This window comes from Aythya ferina, assembly GCF_964211825.1.
Source record: "Aythya ferina genome assembly, chromosome: 1".
In the NCBI taxonomy this organism is placed as follows: Eukaryota; Metazoa; Chordata; class Aves; order Anseriformes; family Anatidae; genus Aythya; species Aythya ferina.
This window is the reverse complement of record NC_140296.1, coordinates 172112285-172131526: the sequence shown is the minus strand read 5'-3', so window position 1 is coordinate 172131526 and position 19242 is coordinate 172112285. Positions and strand designations below refer to the sequence as shown.

Here is a 19242-nt window from a genome sequence, read left to right as displayed (position 1 = left end):
TTCATCCTGATAATTGTATTCTGGCATGTAATAGGTCAGTAGCAAAAGGGTTAGTACACAGAAGAGATGAGATAGATGCTTTTAGGAAAAACAAAGAATGAAAGTGGAGTCTTTAGGGAAAAACAAATGGGATCACCAAAGAAATTTGGTATCTTAATGAAATTCTATACTAAAAAGAAATATAACATGTTAGATATCAGTGGACTCAGTAAAAGCCAAGCTAGCAATAGTTTAACCTGGGTAGAAATGCTGTGAAGCTGGGTTTGGAGAGCTTCCTTTATATGGAAGTGTGAAGTTGTTAGTTGTGTGTAGCAGGAACATCTAGTACAGCCTCAAAAGCAGCACGTTTACTGTATGTGTTGATGCTAACTCAAAAGAAGACACCTAGACGCTCAGGTTCTTGACAGGACATCAGAATTCCAAAGTTTTGGGGCTTGCATATGAATGGTATAAATAAAACTACAGCAGAAAAAATATTTTACTGAAAGTCATCTCTCATTTGTTAAAGGACTGTCTAATTTTAAAGGTATAATAACTTGAATCTCTTGAATTCACAAATTGAGAACGGGAATTAAAACTGATGATGTTTTATGCTAAAAAGGAAAATGTTTCTGAAACTTGCTATTTTTCAACATCTAGTATGCTGTATCGGTGGTCTTGCAAAATTGTGCTTGCCCACTGATTAGTGGGATCTTAAATTCCTCACAATTTACAAGTCTTTTTTGGTAGGAGATGCTGATGATGTTTAGCAGTCCAGGCACAAAAACATTCTTCATTTTCAGAAGCTGACATATACAGGTGCATTAATAGGAGTGATTTGGTAACATGGGGAGTAGTAGCATACAGATCACACTCATCTTTGAATTTTAACTTCCTTTTTTAATACCTGAAGTGACTATACATGAGATGTGTAATAGTCTAGCAGCTGTGGTAGAAACATCCACTTGAGATGCCACTCAAATTCTCCCTTTAAAATTATGTTATTATGTGTAACTTCTTAATTATGTTAAAATACTGTTACTTTTCTTTAGATTTTGCCAGTAATGAGCTTACCTGTCTTCTTCCATTTCAGGTATCTAGTGGATAGTCGCTGGTTCAAACAGTGGAAAAAATATGTTGGTTTTGACAGCTGGGACAAATACCAGATGGGAGATCAGAACGTGTACCCTGGTCCTATTGATAATTCTGGACTTCTCAAAGGTAACTGATCCTGTTTGTGTCATAAGCCAATACTAATGCTTCGTGTAAATTTGTCACAGAATGTTCATTTTTTATAGTCAATAGTGTAAATTAATAAATTGCTGTAAATTACAGCATTTATGAAGGTGAACCTTTGTTGTTTTTTGTTTGTTTGTTTGTTTTTTCAGACCGTGACGAGAGAACTAGAGTAGCTTTCCCTAATGAATTAAAACTTCATTTATAAAAATATAGGAACTCAGTTGCAATGGAAACAAATATTTAATAATATAAAAATCACTAGTTTGTTATGCTGGCTTGGAATACCTTGGGAGATGAAATTTAGTTGAGTTGACAAATAGCTAGCCTGAGTTAACCAAGATTTTTTTTAAGCTGACCTAAAATAGTTGGTTGAAGATAACGTTTTAAGTTGAAGTATAAAATTTATTTTTGTAAACGAGCCCTAAACCGTTACTTTGATTCTTGAATATTTAAGGAAAAGGTGTTGTATAATTCAGTGATAATATAAAGTGGTCAGAAATGACTGAGGGTAGTTTCCTGATGCTTTTTGGTCTTCTAAGTATGCTTAAACTCTGTCACTGTTTTAATTGCACAGTTCTGGCTGACTCTTGCTGAACTGTCAGATTTGTGGGCGTAGGTCTCAGAATTATCTCCCAGATACTTTAAAAAATTAGTCCTCAGGTCAAATTTTATATTCGGTGTCTAGTATTGAAATGGCATTAAAGCTATAATTATTTAATCTGTAAAACGTAGTGGATACAAATCCAATACCTAACTGGTCTTCATCTTTGTAGTTACAGAAAATATAATAGTACTACATAATTTATGAATAGTAGTGCAATTTTTTAAAACTTGATTGGGTTTATGATGAACTATGACTTCCTTAATTCAAAACTTCTCAACCATAATTCATATCTCTTTATTTTACAAGTTATGTTAAAAACAATTGCCTTTTTAATGGGATTTGTCATACCATGTTGTACTAGTTGTCACTGTGAGTGCATGTCTGACAGTGACTAGTATCAGTGCCTTTGAAGGAGGTGCTGTACTGTCATACGCTCTCTTCACTCAAAATCTTGAAGGTCTTTTTGCTCCAGGTGAGTGACTTTTTTTCTGAAGTATGAGGATCTAGCTCTTTTGTACAATCTTGTAGTAAATCTGGTAGTGAAGCAGTCATGTTCAGGTGCCAGTTGTCGGTGAAATCAGATGTAGCAACATCCTTTTTTATCCTCAGTGAGGCAGCAACAGCTTATTCTTTCTTCTGTGTCTAACCACTTTGAAAAAAAAAAAAAAAAAAGGTGACTTCTAGATGTGCAAGGCACTGTGCAGGATTATTGATAACTTAATCTAATATGTGTTCAGATTATGCTTGAAGTTACTTTGAACATGAAGTCTGTGTTGAGGTTAGCCATCCAGATCTAAAGTCATATTAGCCATTTTTGCTAAAAATTCCTGACAGACTTTTCTTAGTATCATTTTGACACACCCTTTTCAAAATAAACACAACCTTGGGGTTTATGAACTTCATTGTTTGCTTAGGCATGGTTCTAAAAATGTAACTCTGCACTGGCAGTGATACCATACATCCAGTTACTGTCTGGCAGCTCTTGTTCCTGTGTAAAGTTTTAAAATTAAGGGCATTAGCAATCACCAAGTAGGAGCTGTGCTTCATGTACTGCAGAGCAGCAATACACTGTACTAGGTTTTTAGTGTAGTATAAATAGAACCTGAAAATGCTTATGTTTTTTAATCCTGTCTTTGACACTTAATAAAACTGTTTGTTGTATACACTGGTTGTTATAGTATTCTCTTTGAACCTGATTTACTCATCTAAAATGGGCTTGCTTTCTCAAGCTCTTCAGTACAACGCAGTGGTAAGGAAAACTATCACTAAATTCAAGAAAATAATTTCAGAAAACTGATGTAGCATGTTGTGCTCATATTACTTAAATGCTGATCCCTTATTTCCAGAACATATAGATGAAGAGACAGCAATGTAAATTAACAGGCAGAGACTCCAGTTAATTCCAGCATACTCAGATATGATGAAAGTACACCATCTTCAAAAGAAGAATTATATAGTCAACATTAGATGAGCAAAGCAAGCAACAAGGAAGTAGTTATCTAGAATAGCTGATTGTTTATAATTAGAAAACTGTTCCACATGAGGGACTGAATTGTCAGTGTCAGAGGGATTCTTTGGGGGAATAAGGATCTGCAAAAATTATAATAGGAAAATGCCGGAGGCTCCAGAAGGATGGAATGGAATCCAAATGTTATCTTCTACTTACAAACTCTTTTAGCAATATCAGGTCAGTACAGAAATGCACTATGAACTTTTTAAAGAGATATTTGGACCCAAATACACGTTTATGGGTTTCTCTCTACAATCTACTCCCAGTTACAGTGAAATGGTCTTATGGTACTACCAACCACCAGAAGCATAGCATGGAGTGGGCCAAGTAAGAATTGCTCGTGTAAGTCATCAATTGTTTCAGCAAATGTTTCTTGGATATAACTCCTGAATATAGATTTTCCTAATCAGTGAAGACAGTTTTGAATCAAAATTTGAAGCTCTTGGAAGCTGTTACTTTTGCAGATAGTTTGAAATAGACTGAAGGAAAGAAGAAAGTCTTTTTTTCAACAGGCACATTGGTTGACATCTCATTTATTAGGTCACATTAATTATATTTATTTCTATAAATAAGTGTGTTTTGATTTTCCTGTGTATTCACTGAGATGTTCATGTGAAATTCCGTTTTACTTTTTGCTTCAACAATGTATGTATTATGGCTCCCAAAGTGGAATCCACAATCTGAGGTTTTCTTCCCCTTTCCTTTTGTTGCCCTCTGTGTTGGGCTCCTTTTGATATCCCTAATATTTACCATCTCTTCTCTGACTGACATGCTGAGTCTTGCAGAGCTCTTGGACAAAAAGAGGAAACGGGTGCTGCAGCCATAATGATTTCTATAATTGAACCAGATTGGAAGTACGTATCAGATTTACTGATACCACAATATAAAAGTCTGTCTTTGTGTAAGCAAATCTAGAATCACTTCTTGCACATACTTCAACAGATTAAACGGTATCTGACAACTTTTCTGTAGCAGTGTTTCCATCTTTGCTATTGCTACTCAAAAATATGGAAAAATTAAGAAAAAGCAGCTGAAATCATACATTGGTTTTGAGAAGTAAAAATCCTGAAGAGTTTTGAAGTATTTAGGAGCAAGGTAGTTAAGCAAAGAGAATATGTTGAAGCCCGTGATTTTTCCTGCTAAAATTGCAACAAATGCTGTGGCGATTTCTGAACTTCATTATCCCCTCTTCTAAAATAACTTCATAATATTAATAGCTGCCTGGTTGTATTTAGGGGATGTGTTGTTGGGTTTCCTTTGTTTAGCTCTTCCTACTAAGTAATTTATGACTTCTGTTGCAGAAAATTGCATGCAAACCATTTGTACCTTCTGACTGCTCACCAAGTCATCTTTAGTCTAGATAGTTTACGTATTATCAAAACAGTATCCTTTTGTCATCTCCAAGCTAAATGTTAGTAACAAATATCACACACTTAAAAATGCATGAACTGAGAACAATCTGTTTCTACCATGTTTTGCTCACATGGCAAAGTACTTGGCTGGAGAGAGAAAGGAGGAGTCAGAACCAGCAGTAAACTAACAGAAGTAGAAGAGTGCTTTGCATCCTTCTTTTCCTGTGTTTCCACCATTCTAGTGACTAAAGCAAAAAGTGTTCCTGTTTCCCTCATTTTCCCATAAAGCCACAAATGCTTTAAGCTAACTGAAGCTGTGGCATATACAGTGGAGTAGGGAGATTCCTAGAGTCTTGGTGAGCTGGAATCTTGTTCATTCCTCCCACAAGAAAGTGAATATGCATCTCTTAAATGTCCTCAATAGTGCTGACCTCCTTTAGAAAAGTTATTGTTAAAACTAGTTTTACTAAATTCTTATGCACACAAAAAAGATAGTTATTATTAAAGGGTGATTACTTTTTTAAAATGCTATGTTTTTTGATGCTCAGAGATCTTTTTTAATTGAGGATGCCTTATGTTGTTTGTTAAATCTGTGCAGAGGAGACACGAGAAGTCATTAGTGCTTTTCATGTGCATATAATATTCAGATCTTATTTTTGTCCTTATAGAAAAACGTAGGTAACCATCTTCATTTTGTTTAGAAATATTATTTACAAAAATATTTCCAAGAGGAGAGACAATATTTGAAGCAGTTTGAGGTTATTTAGCCTTTTACACTCAGTTTTAATTGTGTACTTTCTACAATTCCTGTAGGACAATGAAAATAGATTGTCTACTTATTACAGTCTATTCTTCGTATATATCTTCATACTTAATTAAGCTTGTTATCCTGCTTCATTCTTTGGAGATAAATGTCTGGGTCTCCCTGTTTGATCTCACTGTGTATAGAGGGATGTTTGCTGCCCTGTAGCTGTATACTTCCAAACGGATAGACAGCTGCCTTCATTGTCTGAGGCTTGCAGTGGTGCAGATCCAGAATCACTTCTTACACATATAGAATAGCTGCTGTCTTGCTACTGTAATAAGCATTGAACCAAAGCTAAAAGCATGCTACTTATGTAAGAGGTTGCCAAGCTGTATGTTGTTCAAGTACTGCCTCACTGTCCCTGTGAAGAATTTGGTAGGGACTGTGTTTCCAAAGCACGTAGGATCCTTTAAATAGGAGGATTGTACCAGGCCATTTTCCCAGTTTGTCATGGAGTGAATAACTTCGAACTTTGCCGCAATCTACTGTAGCTACCCGTTCTTTCCTATTCAGTTAAAGATGTGGCAGTAACATGAAATGGAAGTGTCCGTGGTGATGTGGAAATATGTACAAAGGTGGGGAAATGGATTGGATTTTCTGAAAGCTGTGTGCAATCACAAGATAGGTGCTCATGATTGCATGTAGTTTTCTTTTGCGTTCATGAGAGCAGGAATACTACCTGTAATAGGTATGATATCCGTGTACTGAATAGCATGCCGGAATAGTTCCAAAAGTTTTGCTTTGAATGCCATAACCGTGACTCAGAAAATATTGTTTGCTATTTATATGAAAAAATAACGTTTCTTTAAAAGCTTAGCAGAATTAATGTACTGAAGTAAAAATATCTTTCTCTTACAGATGGTGATTCTCAGTCTCTCAAGGAACATCTCATTGATGAGCTGGACTACATCCTTTTGCCAACTGAAGGCTGGAATAGGCTAGTTAGCTGGTACACGCTGATGGAAGGTCAAGAGCCAATAGCTCGCAAGGTACTCTTAACTTACCTACTGGGATGAATGTGATTCAAATGTAGTCCTGCAAAATGCAGGAAATCCACAGGAATTCATTAGGAGTTGTATTTACTAGAAGGTTTTAAGCCTTGGCCTGTGATGACTATATAGACAAATCCTGCTTTCATTGCTTATACATACCTAATTTTTATTCACATTTTAGAGACTCAAATTTTGAAAACTGAGAAAAAAAGGATGCAAAGAATATAATGCTTTTTCTCTGGAAATAAGCCCACTAATTTTTCAAGATTTTTCAAGAAGATCTTGCTTTAGAAGCTTGTAAGTCTATTAATGCAAATGATTTTGTAATTAAGTATAAAACCCTAAAACTGTATTGGCTGTATTAGTGAAAAGTCTAGTTCTAATAGTGTTAACACTGGCAGAGTGATTGGTTGCTCCTCTCCTGAAGAGCAGAATCTTCTGTTTTTGGCAACTTGCTATGGTAGTTTTTTGTTTAAGCAAAAAGATAAACAAAACAAAAAGTTATCTGAATATAACTAGTCCATGGTACACTGGATACTGTGACCCTATATCAGTATGAGACTGTCAAAAATTAACATATTTGACTATTTGCTCTAGAACCTGTCATCCTTATTGTTAATATTGGTAATATAATGTTTTACCAGTTTATTGATGAGATAATTATTTCTGTTTGGATTATTTCTCAATATTTTCAGAATAGTGATTTAATTTGCATCATCACTGGAGTGAATTACTAAGCTTTAGAAATGGCAAACATACCCAAATGTATTTTAAATTGATCTTTAGGACATATTCTTTAAATTATGGAGATCTTTATTTCAATTCTTTATAAGTTGCTGAAAAAGTCTATTATAATTAGAACATAGTTCAATATGCTTTTTGGTGTAATAAAATTTTTTCCCTCTTTGACGTGAATATGGTATAAATACATGCATGCTGTCCGCTTACTTCAAATGTGTTCCTTTCAAACAATTGCCAGATTTAGCTATGGAATGATTTTTGTCTTCAAGATCCATTTGGTCAGCAAGGAAATTTTGTTTTAACATTTTCTTTAGTACATTAAGAGACATAGAGACATTCTTTTTTACAGAAACAAGCCTGGAATGTCTCCATTTTTCTTTAGTTCTTTAAGAGCTGAAATCCATCAGAATGGCTCTACTTCAAATATACATATGTATTATCAATTTAGTACTGTTGTTCCTGAAGATGAGTTTTAGGAAACTGAATGCTTTTATATCATCATTGTAAATGTTCAGCAATTTTAAGGTTTTAGAGGGAAATGGAAGGAGAGAGAAGGTAATGAAAGTATCTTTGTACTTGGAAGGAAGTGACTGGAAAATGCATGTGGTGTAATGAGTCGCCAGGTAGACTGGCATAGGTTTATTATGTTCTGCCAATATGAACAGTAGTTGTCATCTGAGATACATATTCAAGTTCAAATTGGGTTGTTTTTTTTTTTGATGCTCCTCTCATTTGTTCACAATTCTTTCTCCTATCTGTCTTAATGTTTTTTTTCATAGTGATAGCATGATAATTTGATGCTTTTCTTTCATCTCCTTTGTTACCCCCTACTTTTTAGGGTAGGAGGGGGACACAAGGAAGGTGTTTGAAATGTGAATTCAAATTTTAAATTGATACAAAGTTGTGCTTTATCCATGTCAAATAACATTAATTTATATATAGTAATACATCTACTAAGTTGTAAATCTTATTCTCAGAAATGTCTTAGTGATATTGTTCAGTTTTGTTTACTGCAACTATTTTGTTGTTACACTAGTAGCTGAAAACCTGAGTAAGCTGCTCAATTTAAGACACATTTTTTATTTAAATCTAATGACTGCCAGCCATGATAGTTAAGGCAAACAACTGAACAACAGTGGAATTGTTCATTATTTTTTTGTTCCTATAGCACATACATACAATTTATATTACAAGTTATATTTGTACAGCAGATCTCTTCTAGCTATTAGCTGGTGGCTTTTTTTTTTAACCATATTTGTCAGATGTATCACATATCAGGGTGATGGTTATTTTGGGAACAGTCTACATGACTAAGTACTGCAGTTACACTTTGGAAGATCAAAAGGAAAAACATTTAAGAGGTGACCCTGAATATTTTTTTCTATGTTTTACTTTTATAAAAGAGGAATTCCTGTATTCTTTACTAGTTTGTAGTAGGAGTTACTAAAGTGAACAATTACAAACAACTGTAATGAGTAGCTGAAATTTCAAATGGATGTATTCATTATCAGAACATAGCTGATATTCGTAGGTATTGTCTAAATACAAGATTTGTTTAAAAATCAGCTATGCAATATCCAGAATTTAGTAGTGTGTATTGGTTTTGAAAAGTATTCATTAAGTGTGAAAACTAGTTCTTCATGTTTTGATGAAACAGCATACAATGAATTTGTTCTGAAATAAAAAATAACTTTTGCTGTTTATCTTTTGATTAAGTATCTTACCTTTAGATTAAGCATGAATATTTGTGATTTCCACTGTACTTAAGACTGTGAAAATCGTGGTGTTATACACAGATAAGACACAAAGGTTGTGAGAAAATTTTTACTTTTCAGTATACTGTATTTCTAAAAAGTTACAATAGAATTTCAGTTCTAGTTTTTGACGTTTATTAAGTGACTTGCTTTCCCTGAACTTATTTTTTTTAAGAGGTCTCAAATATTTTGAAGTGATGTTAATTAAAAATGTTTGGACTGATACTTCATGTTAATCTGTTTTTCAGGTTGTTGAACAGGGTATGTTTGTAAAGCACTGCAAAGTAGAAGTATATCTAACAGAATTAAAGCTTTGTGAAAATGGAAATATGAACAATGTTGTCACGCGAAGATTTAGTAAAGCTGATACAATAGGTATGGGAACTATTTTAACATTATATGATTGTTACTTGTTTAAATAGTACATTGTAGTGAGTTCTGAATAAATAAATCTCTATATAAAATGATAGATGGGCATTGTAACCATTACAAAGAATGAGACTAGTCTTGTTTGGGTCAAAATGAGAAATTAAACAATAGTAATAGTATTTTTAATACAATTTAAAAAAAATGTATTTTATCTAGACAGCTATGTTAACTCTAGAGATTACTCTGCTTGATTTCTAAAAAGTGCAAATGTTTTTCATTACCTTAATTGAATTCCGTTGTTCTTTTTCTTGGCTTTTGGTGTATAAGAAGTGCAATTTTTCATATGTTTCCATAGATGTATTTCATTAGTCATACATAAAGAGAAGGGTATATTACAAAACACAAGAATGAATTGGATTTGTAAATTAATGCGTAAAGGTGACTTACAAAAGTGAACTTCTTTGGGCTGTGAAGTGGCAGGCCAGACACGCTTTCATAGAGTAACTGAGTCCTGTATTAAATATGTGTCTTTATTTTGCTGCTCTTTAAACATTGTGTCAGTTTTTGAAACCATATTAAAAACATATCTGTCTCTGAAAATAGCAATCAGAATGTATACAAAGATACAGCTGATCACATAAGCTCACTTTTTTGGTATATTTATTTTTTTTGTCTTTCTGAGACAACATTCTTTCAAAGAAGTATATTTGTGCAGTTAAAATTGGGCTTTATGCCAAGGGCATAAAGTCAAGCCCAGCCATTACTCTTAATTACTTGACATCAGCATAGACTTTTCAGCTTTAACTTGTAGTAGTTTATACTTGCCACCCTTTAGTTTTTTGCAGAATACATGTTTTAAAAACAGAATAATTTTCCCTCATTAGGTTTTAATCTTCAAGTTAAACAGATAATCATCTGCTTGTAACAGAATAAAAAAAATGTAAAATCTGTCCTTGAAAAAAGGCTTCGATGTTGTGTGTTAATTGGCCTTTTTGGGATCTGGTTTATATTGGCAACATGTACTTCATTAGTCTCTAAGCAAACCTAGAAACTTAGAAAAAACAATTTCGTGTTATCTTTCCCTGAGGACCACCAAATACAAGCTAGTTTACAGCTATATTGAATTAAATTCTAGCATTGGAATTATACATAATGGATGAGTTTCTGATATTTGCTTTCTCTAATCAGAAACAAGACATTTTGGAACAACCATTCTGGAATTACTTGAATGTGTGTTCATTTTTTCTTAGCATAGAGAGAATGATAATTATGAGAAAAATTCTCATAAAGGGTAATAAGTAATGATCAGGCTCACTGGCAACCCTGTTCGAGACACTGACCTTATTTGGTTTCCTGAGATGTGGATGAGATGCTCTTGGAAGCCTTAAAAACATCTCTTTTCTGAAGCTGAATCTTCTTAAGGAGAGCAGAAAGCTGTGCCATTCTAGCCAGGACATCCGAAAGAGTTGATATCACAGAAAAAGAACCAGAAAAATCAAGACCAGTTTTAAGAGTGAAAGAATAACTGATTCCTGCATTTCTCATATTATCTCTTAATAACGTGATATTTTTTTTCTGTCCTTACATTAAATATATTTAAGGTAGTTCTAGTATTCATAGAGCTTGTAGCAGAGCAGAGATGCTTATTGTATCAATAAATAATATGCAAGAGGAATCTTACAAAACCTTGAATATTGTTCACCCTTGCTTGCATATGCCAGTGATGATGGGCTGCAGAAGTGTTGTAGTGCAGAAGTCAATATCAATTTCACTGAGGTGAGTGGAGAAAAAGTACTTAGGTCTTTTCAAGAAGTTTTAGTACCTCTACCCATCATCATTACTTATATTATTTATTAAAGGTCAGGACAAGACCTTCCTTAATTCTTATAAACAGAGAAGGTTTTGGAGAACCTTAAATACTCTAAGCACAATATAACATTCACCTGCTGATCTTCAAATGTGTGTTATTCCTGCAATTCCTTTGTTTTTCTGCTCAAGTAGAAACTTAAGTTAGACTGTATGTCAGCAAGTTAGTACAAGGCAGGAAAAAATAATTATAGAGGACAGACCTGATGATGACAGTCACTTTCTTGGTATTGTGTTGGACATATCCAATGTGTTCTTTGGACCTTCTTGGAGATCTCGTACAGTTGAGGACTCTGACCTTGGAGGCACCACATCTTAAAGACTGATGACCAAGCCTTTTTTATTTTGATTGTTTTAGTATAAAAGAAAGTGAGTTAGACATAGTTCAGGAAGCATTTCAGTCTGGTTGTTGCTGATCATTAGGACTTCTGAGTAAAAATGAGTTAATGAACTCTTGAGGAGTTTTATTTATATAAATGTATAAAAACAGTTCAGTTACCACCTGTAGAATCTGTAGACTTCTTCTACCTTTAGTTAAGACTTTTACAAATGAGAAAATGACAGAAAGACTGTCTGTAGCCTCATTTACGGGTGAATAAGAGTCAAGTTGCATCTGCAGTGCCTTAAAACGATTCCAAAACTGAGCTGATAAACTTAATAGAAGATTACACCAGAGGCCCTGAATCTATGTTTTTTTGGGGATTGTTGACAGTAAATGGTCTTGGCAAATGGCTTTATGACTTGTTTCTGCCATTTATTTGCTGCAGAAAAAAAGAATGGAAAGCTTGCTGCCCTTGAGGACAGTTTGTTGTGGAATCAGTGACTACCAGCCTTTTCCTTCTTTAGGAAGCTGAGATTACTGCTGCTTAGTACAGATTAACATCTTGCTGCAGTTTCCTTCAGACAGTGCATGTAATAGCACTAGCCCTTAGGAGCCAGGGTGTATTTGGATTAGGATCCTCTGAACTCAATCGTCTCACCCCGACTGTTCTACATAGTGCTGCAGAATAGTGCTTAGATTGTGCATCTGTTCTCTTTTTTCCTTTTTGTTCATATTTGTACTTGAACAGGCACATACATCCTAGGCCATAAGCCAACAGTTCAGTGATACTTGGTGGGAATGCACTCTTCCCATGGTCTCAGACATAGTGTATGTTGTATCTCATCTGATGGGACTGATGCTTCCCGTCCCATAACAGTTCTCTGAGTGAAGCTGGAATAGGAGGTACTAATGTAATACTTACTAAGAGTAAGAGCTGAAATGCTCAAATATTTAATTTTCATGGTTATTAATAAGTTAATGAAAAAGTATCTTTTGTAATTATTTTGTTTTCTAGTAAACACCATTGATAAATCTAGATTTTTTTTTTTTGGAAGATTGTGCCAGCTAGATTCATTCTCACGTTCAAAGATAAATTATTTGAAAGCATTGGTTGAACTGGTTCTGACCAAAAAGTCAACAAAAAGCATTGCTTATAGCTCCTACCTTGCGTATATCTGTTACAGAAACAGATGATCCAGTTAAACAGTTGCTTTCATACTAAAATATAAGTTGAGTAGTTTAGAAGGAGATTGTATTCAATTGTCTGCAATATCTACAAATATCATTGATGGCTTGTCGTGCATTTCACAAATCAATGGCCGTATTTTTAAAAGATACTTCTAAGCATCAGGTCTCATTTTGACTTTTCATATTTAGCGCAGTGATAATAGAAGAGAATCTTAAGAGGGCAAGGGGAATTCTAGTGTTTCAGCACTGATGTTTTTATCCTGAGAATAGTAGTGTTTTTAGTGATTATCAGGAAGGCAACTGTATTTTTCATGACTCTTGTTTTGTTTTCTGTTCTAGTTGTTACAAGGCTTGACTGCCACGGGGCTTTATGAATTTACCAATTTAAAAACACCAAAGTGAGGTTGCTGTGATGTAGCACTGCACATATTAGTTCAAATTAAAGCACTCTTTCGTAAATTTGACTTTGCATAAGGAGAATGGAGTTAATTATGAACTTAAACTCCAGTTGTACGCAGTAGTTATGCTACCTCAAAATTATGTTTCTGGCAAGTAGAGTAGGAGATGGCAGACCATTTCATTACAAATATTTCAGGAACATCAAATCTTGAATGGTTCTTCTAGAATATATTTCTGTACTTCAGTTTTGCAGAGTAGTCTTTAATTTCTGTGAGTGTGAGAGTTAAATTTAGTATGTGTTTGTGGTGGTCAGTGCTAATTCCACTGGAATGTGGGTAGTAGAAGGTTTAGAAAAACATCGGATTGATTTAAGAAGAGGAACAGAAGGACTTGCCCTCTCAGCCCCTTTTTGTTGTTGTTGTTGCCAATTTCATGTCTAATTATTCCCTATTCACCCACACTCCTGTGGTACCACACTTTGAGAAGTGAGTAGGCAGTACCTAGGGGGTACCTCCTGTCATCTGTTACTTACGCACTTTTCTTTATTTGGTATGCTTTCCTAGGAGATTCAGGAGAGAATAAAATACACCTCTGACTATTTCTATCTTAAAGGCATGCTAACTGGCAACTTCCTGCTTTTGCTACAGCATGATGTAGTTGTATGGCCATTTCTACAGTTTGATCTGTATTTTCAGTATTAAAAAAATAGTAATTCTGATATTTTATTTGACTTAATAGTGTTTATCTATTTAAATGCTAACCTTCTGTTTTCTCCTTTTCAAAACAGATACAATTGAAAAAGAGATAAGAAAAATCTTCAATATTCCAGGTGAAAAGGAGACCAGATTGTGGAACAAATACATGAGTAATACTTTTGAACCATTGAATAAACCAGATAGTACCATACAAGATGCTGGTTTATATCAGGGACAGGTAATATGTGATATCATTTCCTTTTTTTATGCATTTATTTTTTGCTCATGAAAATGTAGTTCGTTCCAATACATTTTCCATCTTTTTAAGTGCAGTTTAACTCCTGTCCTAATAGATGGTGTCAGGGGTAGAGAATTATTTTTTTTTTAAACAACTTAGAGTAAAAGTAGTCTTTAGGCGTATTTTCATAATTAAAGATGAGTTTATCACTCCTGTTAAATTAGAAGTAAATGAATGTTACATTGCTGACTTGAACTTAGTAAAAACCTGAAATAAAATATTCCTAGGATCCGGAATATGTTTCTATAATGAAACCTAAATTTAGGATAATAGAAGACTCAAATTCCAGTGTCTAGATTTCAGAAAGAAGTTAAGAAAAAATGAAATCTTTTTCAGATAAGAACTATAGAGATAGGAGCTCAAAAGCCTGTTTTTGCATGAGACTACATCATCACTTAAAAAAATCTTCCTATAAAGGTATTTTTACAAGATAATTCTTTTAACTTTACAAATGAGAATAAAGCTATACAAATATAAATGTGATCTGATTGAAGAATTTTATCATCAGAATATCTTTCCAGATTACATTGATTCTTAGTCTTCAAATCAAGTTGGCTTTTTTTCAGCAGCTGTGGTTCATGCGATCATGGTGCAAAATATGAGTTGATAAGATTTGATGGCAAGTTGTAGACAAGATTGTGTTAAAATATTTCCTTTTACCTTGAAATACTTGGCTTTGGCCTACTCAACAGCAGTATTTATGCTGTGCTTCAGTTTTCTTTTATGGCATGGAAGGTAAGTAATCAGTGCACCAAAATAACAGCTTGAACTATTTTGCCCTTTAACTTCATGCCACGCGCACTTAAACCCTCACACAGTTAATTTTCACAATGCAGAGGTCCTGCTGTAAGGACCCAATAAAGATTTGCCTCAGAGATATAACATGCAAATAGCCTCTATTCCAGTGAAACGTTAACTGTGAAGCACGCGTGGTCTAATATAGCCATAAAAAGATCTGCAGGTGACATCTGTACTTTCAGCAGAACAAATATTTTTCAAAACAGAGTTTAACTGTGGTTTCTGAAAATGCTAAATACCATGTCAGAGCATGTTTTTGGGTCAGTTGTACTTGCTGACACACAAGGTTGTTAATTTTATTGTCAAGACTCCTAATTTAAGGATAGTTATCCTATTAGTCTATCTAATATAATAGTTACTTTTTTTCCATGTAATTATAAACTATAAATTGTTTTGAATTTTTCAATTTGTTTTTGAAGTGAGCTTTTAAGGATTCCATTGAACTTTTACATCTGCATCTTCCTTTAATTTAGTGGTCTCTGAGAACCAAAAGGAAATATTGGCAGAACTTGTTTTTTAGCATTCAAGACCAAAGATAGCAAACCTCCATCTTCCAGACAGAAAATTATTCATGGTAGAAAGCTGGTTTTCAATGGCATGTCTTAATGTATTCAGATTGAAAATATGATTTCACCTCCAAATGGCAGCCTGATTTGTGTAAGGTTTTGAGGACAAATGCATATGTGTATGCATGTCTGTGTGTAGCTTGGCAGTTAGTGTCCTGAAATATCAGCATAAAATTAGGGATAATTATTTTCATTTCAGAATGAAGAGTTAGATTCAGTTCAAATACTGGAATCTAGTTACCATTTCAGATGATCTCGGCTATCCCAGCTGTCAAGCCAGAAAGGCATGAGCTTTTTGTAGGTCCTGTGTCATGTCTGCCAGCATAGGGCAGATATCTCAAATACCCAAAGGCGTTTCAAATGGCACTTGCCTGTGTTTGGGACTGAGTGTTCTGTACTCCCGTTTGTACCAATAACAACTTGAGTTAAATGAATTTCATTAGACAACTGTCCTGTTTGGAAAATCAGTATTGGATGAATGCTTCTTAAAACAAACAAAAAACCCCTCAAGACTATGATTTTCAGAATATCAAGGCGGAAAAATGTTGTTGTTTTTGTTTGTTTTTTACTTACCTGTGTTATGTGAGGCAAAATTCCTTTGGTTCCATTTTTTAACAGGGCTGTTGTAGAGACATGATTTCTACAAATTCATAGATTCTGTTTAGATTGGTCTTCTGACCTCTTTAAGATCTTGCCATTTTACTCAAAAATTGTTGAGGTATATTAAAGGATGTGCTGAAGGTTGCCCAAAGGGTTTTTATGATTTATTTTTTTTATGGTAGGTACTGGTGATAGAACAGAAGAATGAGGATGGAACATGGCCAAGAGGTCCTTCAACTCCTAAGTAAGTTGTGAGTTTGCCACGTTCGCTATAGCTTAACTGTTTTCCCATGTTCTTTTGCTCTAAAACACAGCTGGTTTTAAAAGTGGTGTTCTATTTTTAAAATCAACATTTAGATGTTTCAGCTGAAAAAAATGCAGAATAGTGTATTTGTTTTAAGTGCTGCACATTATAGAACATAACATAAAAACGGTGACTTCCTGCATATGCATTGCATAATTTTGTTGCTTTAGGCCAGTGATACACTTTGTCCTGCTTAAAAATAGGAAAAAAAAAAAACTGTAGTAGGAAATTGTCAAACTTGGCTTATTTTAAATTTCTATTTCAAGTGTATTTGCTAGGATAACATAGATGAATGCATTTTATCAGTATTTTTCTTAAGTGTAAATGTTTTCATTACTATCTTGTCCTTTTATCTTCAGAGCACATAATACTTACACACAAATATTACTTAAATTTCATTCTGCATTGCCAGGACGTTGCTTTTGTTCTTTGTTGGGCTGTCATCAATTTACAGATTATGATGTTATTTTTCTTTTCTGTTTTTTTCCTGTGGTCATTATGACCAGCACCTTGATAACAGCAAGTAAATAGAAGAAGACTTAAGTGTGACTTTTTTCATTTAGCTAGATACTTTTGTAAATTTTGTTTCTAGGATATAAATCACATTCTCTGTCATATACACAGGTTTTGATGAACAGTTGGAACTTATACCAGCCTTACAAATAGTTAACTGTTTATTCCCCTTTGTAGATGGGTTCTCGAGCATATCTTTTACTGAGAAGTTCTTTACGTTCCTTTTATTTCTTTTTTTTTTTTTTAATTCTGAATTCATGTAATGAGATTCACTGTTTTTAAGACATTTTTTGTAGAATCTTTGCTTATCATTTGAAGGACGGAGATTCTTAATCTCCTTGGCATTTTATCTCAAGCACTTATTGGGAGCAACAGCTTATATTAAGTTGCTTAATGAAGTTTGAGTTGTTCAATTTAAGCTTAATATGAACAGTATTATCTTGCTTAGCAAGACGTTATGACAAAAAGAAATGAGAATGTAGAGCACCAGAAGGAACAGGATGCAAAATAATTGAAGTTTAATCTCTGACTTCAAAAAGCATCTAGTTAAAATGTAAGTTCTGAGTCAAATTTTAAATGTAGATTTTGAAGTTTATATGCATTTAGGTAACTGAGTATCATGGCTTCTTTTGAAAGTTTTGATAGCAAGATATTCTCGGTACCGGTATCTGCTTTGATTCTGCCAAATTTTCATTACACTTTTTAGAAGGCGTTGAGAAACTGCATGTAAATTAATGTATATCATCTGGAAAATCTTTCCTTGGGGACAAGTAAAATGGCTATAGAAAGTTCTGGTGTCGGAGAAGGCTTATAAGTAAATTGGAAAATGAGGGTGAAATGGGGGTATGTTTTTGAGATTTGGCAACTGTCACAAACATTGAAATTTGGTATTCAGATGCACTGTAATAATGGAGGGTTTGCAATATTTAGTAGATTCACATAGAAGTTATAAACAAGCAGTACTGAGCCAAGGTTTTAGACAGATGTAAAAACCTTGTGAAAAATGTTTAGAGGGGTAAAAGTATAATACACTTGCTTTTGAGTCTCCTGTGTGAGATACACTGGGATTGTTAATATTAGTTTGTCATCAGCAGTAGTATGCCTCCATGCACCTTCTTACAGTCCTGTCATTGAGGACATGCATTCACTGAGAGCTGGGAGTAGCTCTTTGTAGTGCCTCTTTTAGAAGAGTACAGATTGCAAATATAATTTCTGAGGCCAGATGATAAAATGCCATATTTTAAAAGGTCAAAATGTAGAGTCCTGGAAAGTGAAATATTTCTAGTGCTTGAAAAGGCCAGGATTGTTTTAAAAACATCACCTGAGCTTTTCATAGAATCACAGAATAGCCGAGGTTGGGAGCAGGCCTAGTCCTAACGTCTGCTCAAAGAATGGTCCGTTGAAACAGGCTGCCTGAGTCTGTGTCCGTCTGGTTTGGAGCATCTGCAAGAAATGTCCTTTCAGTGTGCACCACTGAGGTCTCTATACCACCAGGTATTTATACGCATTGGTAAGATCCCCCCCCCCCCAGAGCCTTTCTCTTCTCGAGGCTGAATAGTCCTGGCTCTAACCATTCTCCCTCAGTGTGTACTGGTGCCAGGGTTATTCCTTGCCACGTGCATGACTTTGCATTTCCTTCTATGAAACTTGATGAGGCTCCTCTCTGCCCATTTCTCCAGCCTGCAGAGGTCCCTCTGAATGGCAGCACAGCCTGTGTGGTGACAGTTGAAAATCAGATAGTAAGGTGTTTTGCACATTTTCCCTGCCTTTTTCTTCGTAGCAGAAGCATAACAAACAGTCTCTACATTGATTGCTTCTATTGGCAGCTTTTATACCTACTGTAGGTGATGGAAGAGGAGGGTTTTTTTCCTTAAGAAGCATGTTAAAGGCGTGATCATTTTTTTCTGCAGCAACAACATACTTATTTTGAAAGAGGCAAAACTGTGACATCAATTTGCTATAGAGAAGAATACCTTGGAAAATAATTATGATTTTCTCATAATGAATCAGTATAAGTGATTACAAGCTCACTTATTAGTGAGCTTTTTATTACCAAAACAATTGTTTTTTTCTTATAAAGGAACTTGGAGAAATTGATTTTAGGCTTGAGATTTTTTTTATGTAGGATGAGAGACTCTGCTGTGCAGTTGAGAATTTCAGCTCTATGTCCAAGCTTATCAGTGCTTAGATTTGTTATATGTGTACTGTTGTTCTGACTTCTGAACTTAGGTTATTTTGGAAGCAGTTGCAAAATCTCCTACTTTAAAAACAAACAAACAAACAAAAAAACTCACCTCTTAAGTCTACTGATATCTATTATTGTCTCATAGTTTAACACTGCTTGTAAA

General features: G+C 34.4%; 1 protein-coding gene across 7 annotated transcripts in view; it reads left to right on the top strand.

Annotated features, from left to right (window-relative positions):
* USP15 (ubiquitin specific peptidase 15) overlaps positions 1–19242 on the top strand; it is a 70426-nt gene that overhangs the window by 14393 nt on the left and 36791 nt on the right. For 5 of the 7 annotated variants that reach the window (XM_084506572.1, XM_084506571.1, XM_084506573.1 and 2 more), the window contains exons 2-6: positions 1073–1200; positions 6348–6478; positions 9225–9351; positions 13908–14053; positions 16260–16321. In XM_084506572.1, coding sequence (XP_084362698.1) covers positions 1073–1200; positions 6348–6478; positions 9225–9351; positions 13908–14053; positions 16260–16321 — 594 coding nt within the window. Of the gene's footprint in view, positions 1–1072; positions 1201–6347; positions 6479–9224; positions 9352–13907; positions 14054–16259; positions 16322–18302; positions 18389–19242 lie in introns of all 7 variants that reach the window. The other 2 variants (XM_084506575.1, XM_084506574.1) reach the window with 1 other exon arrangement.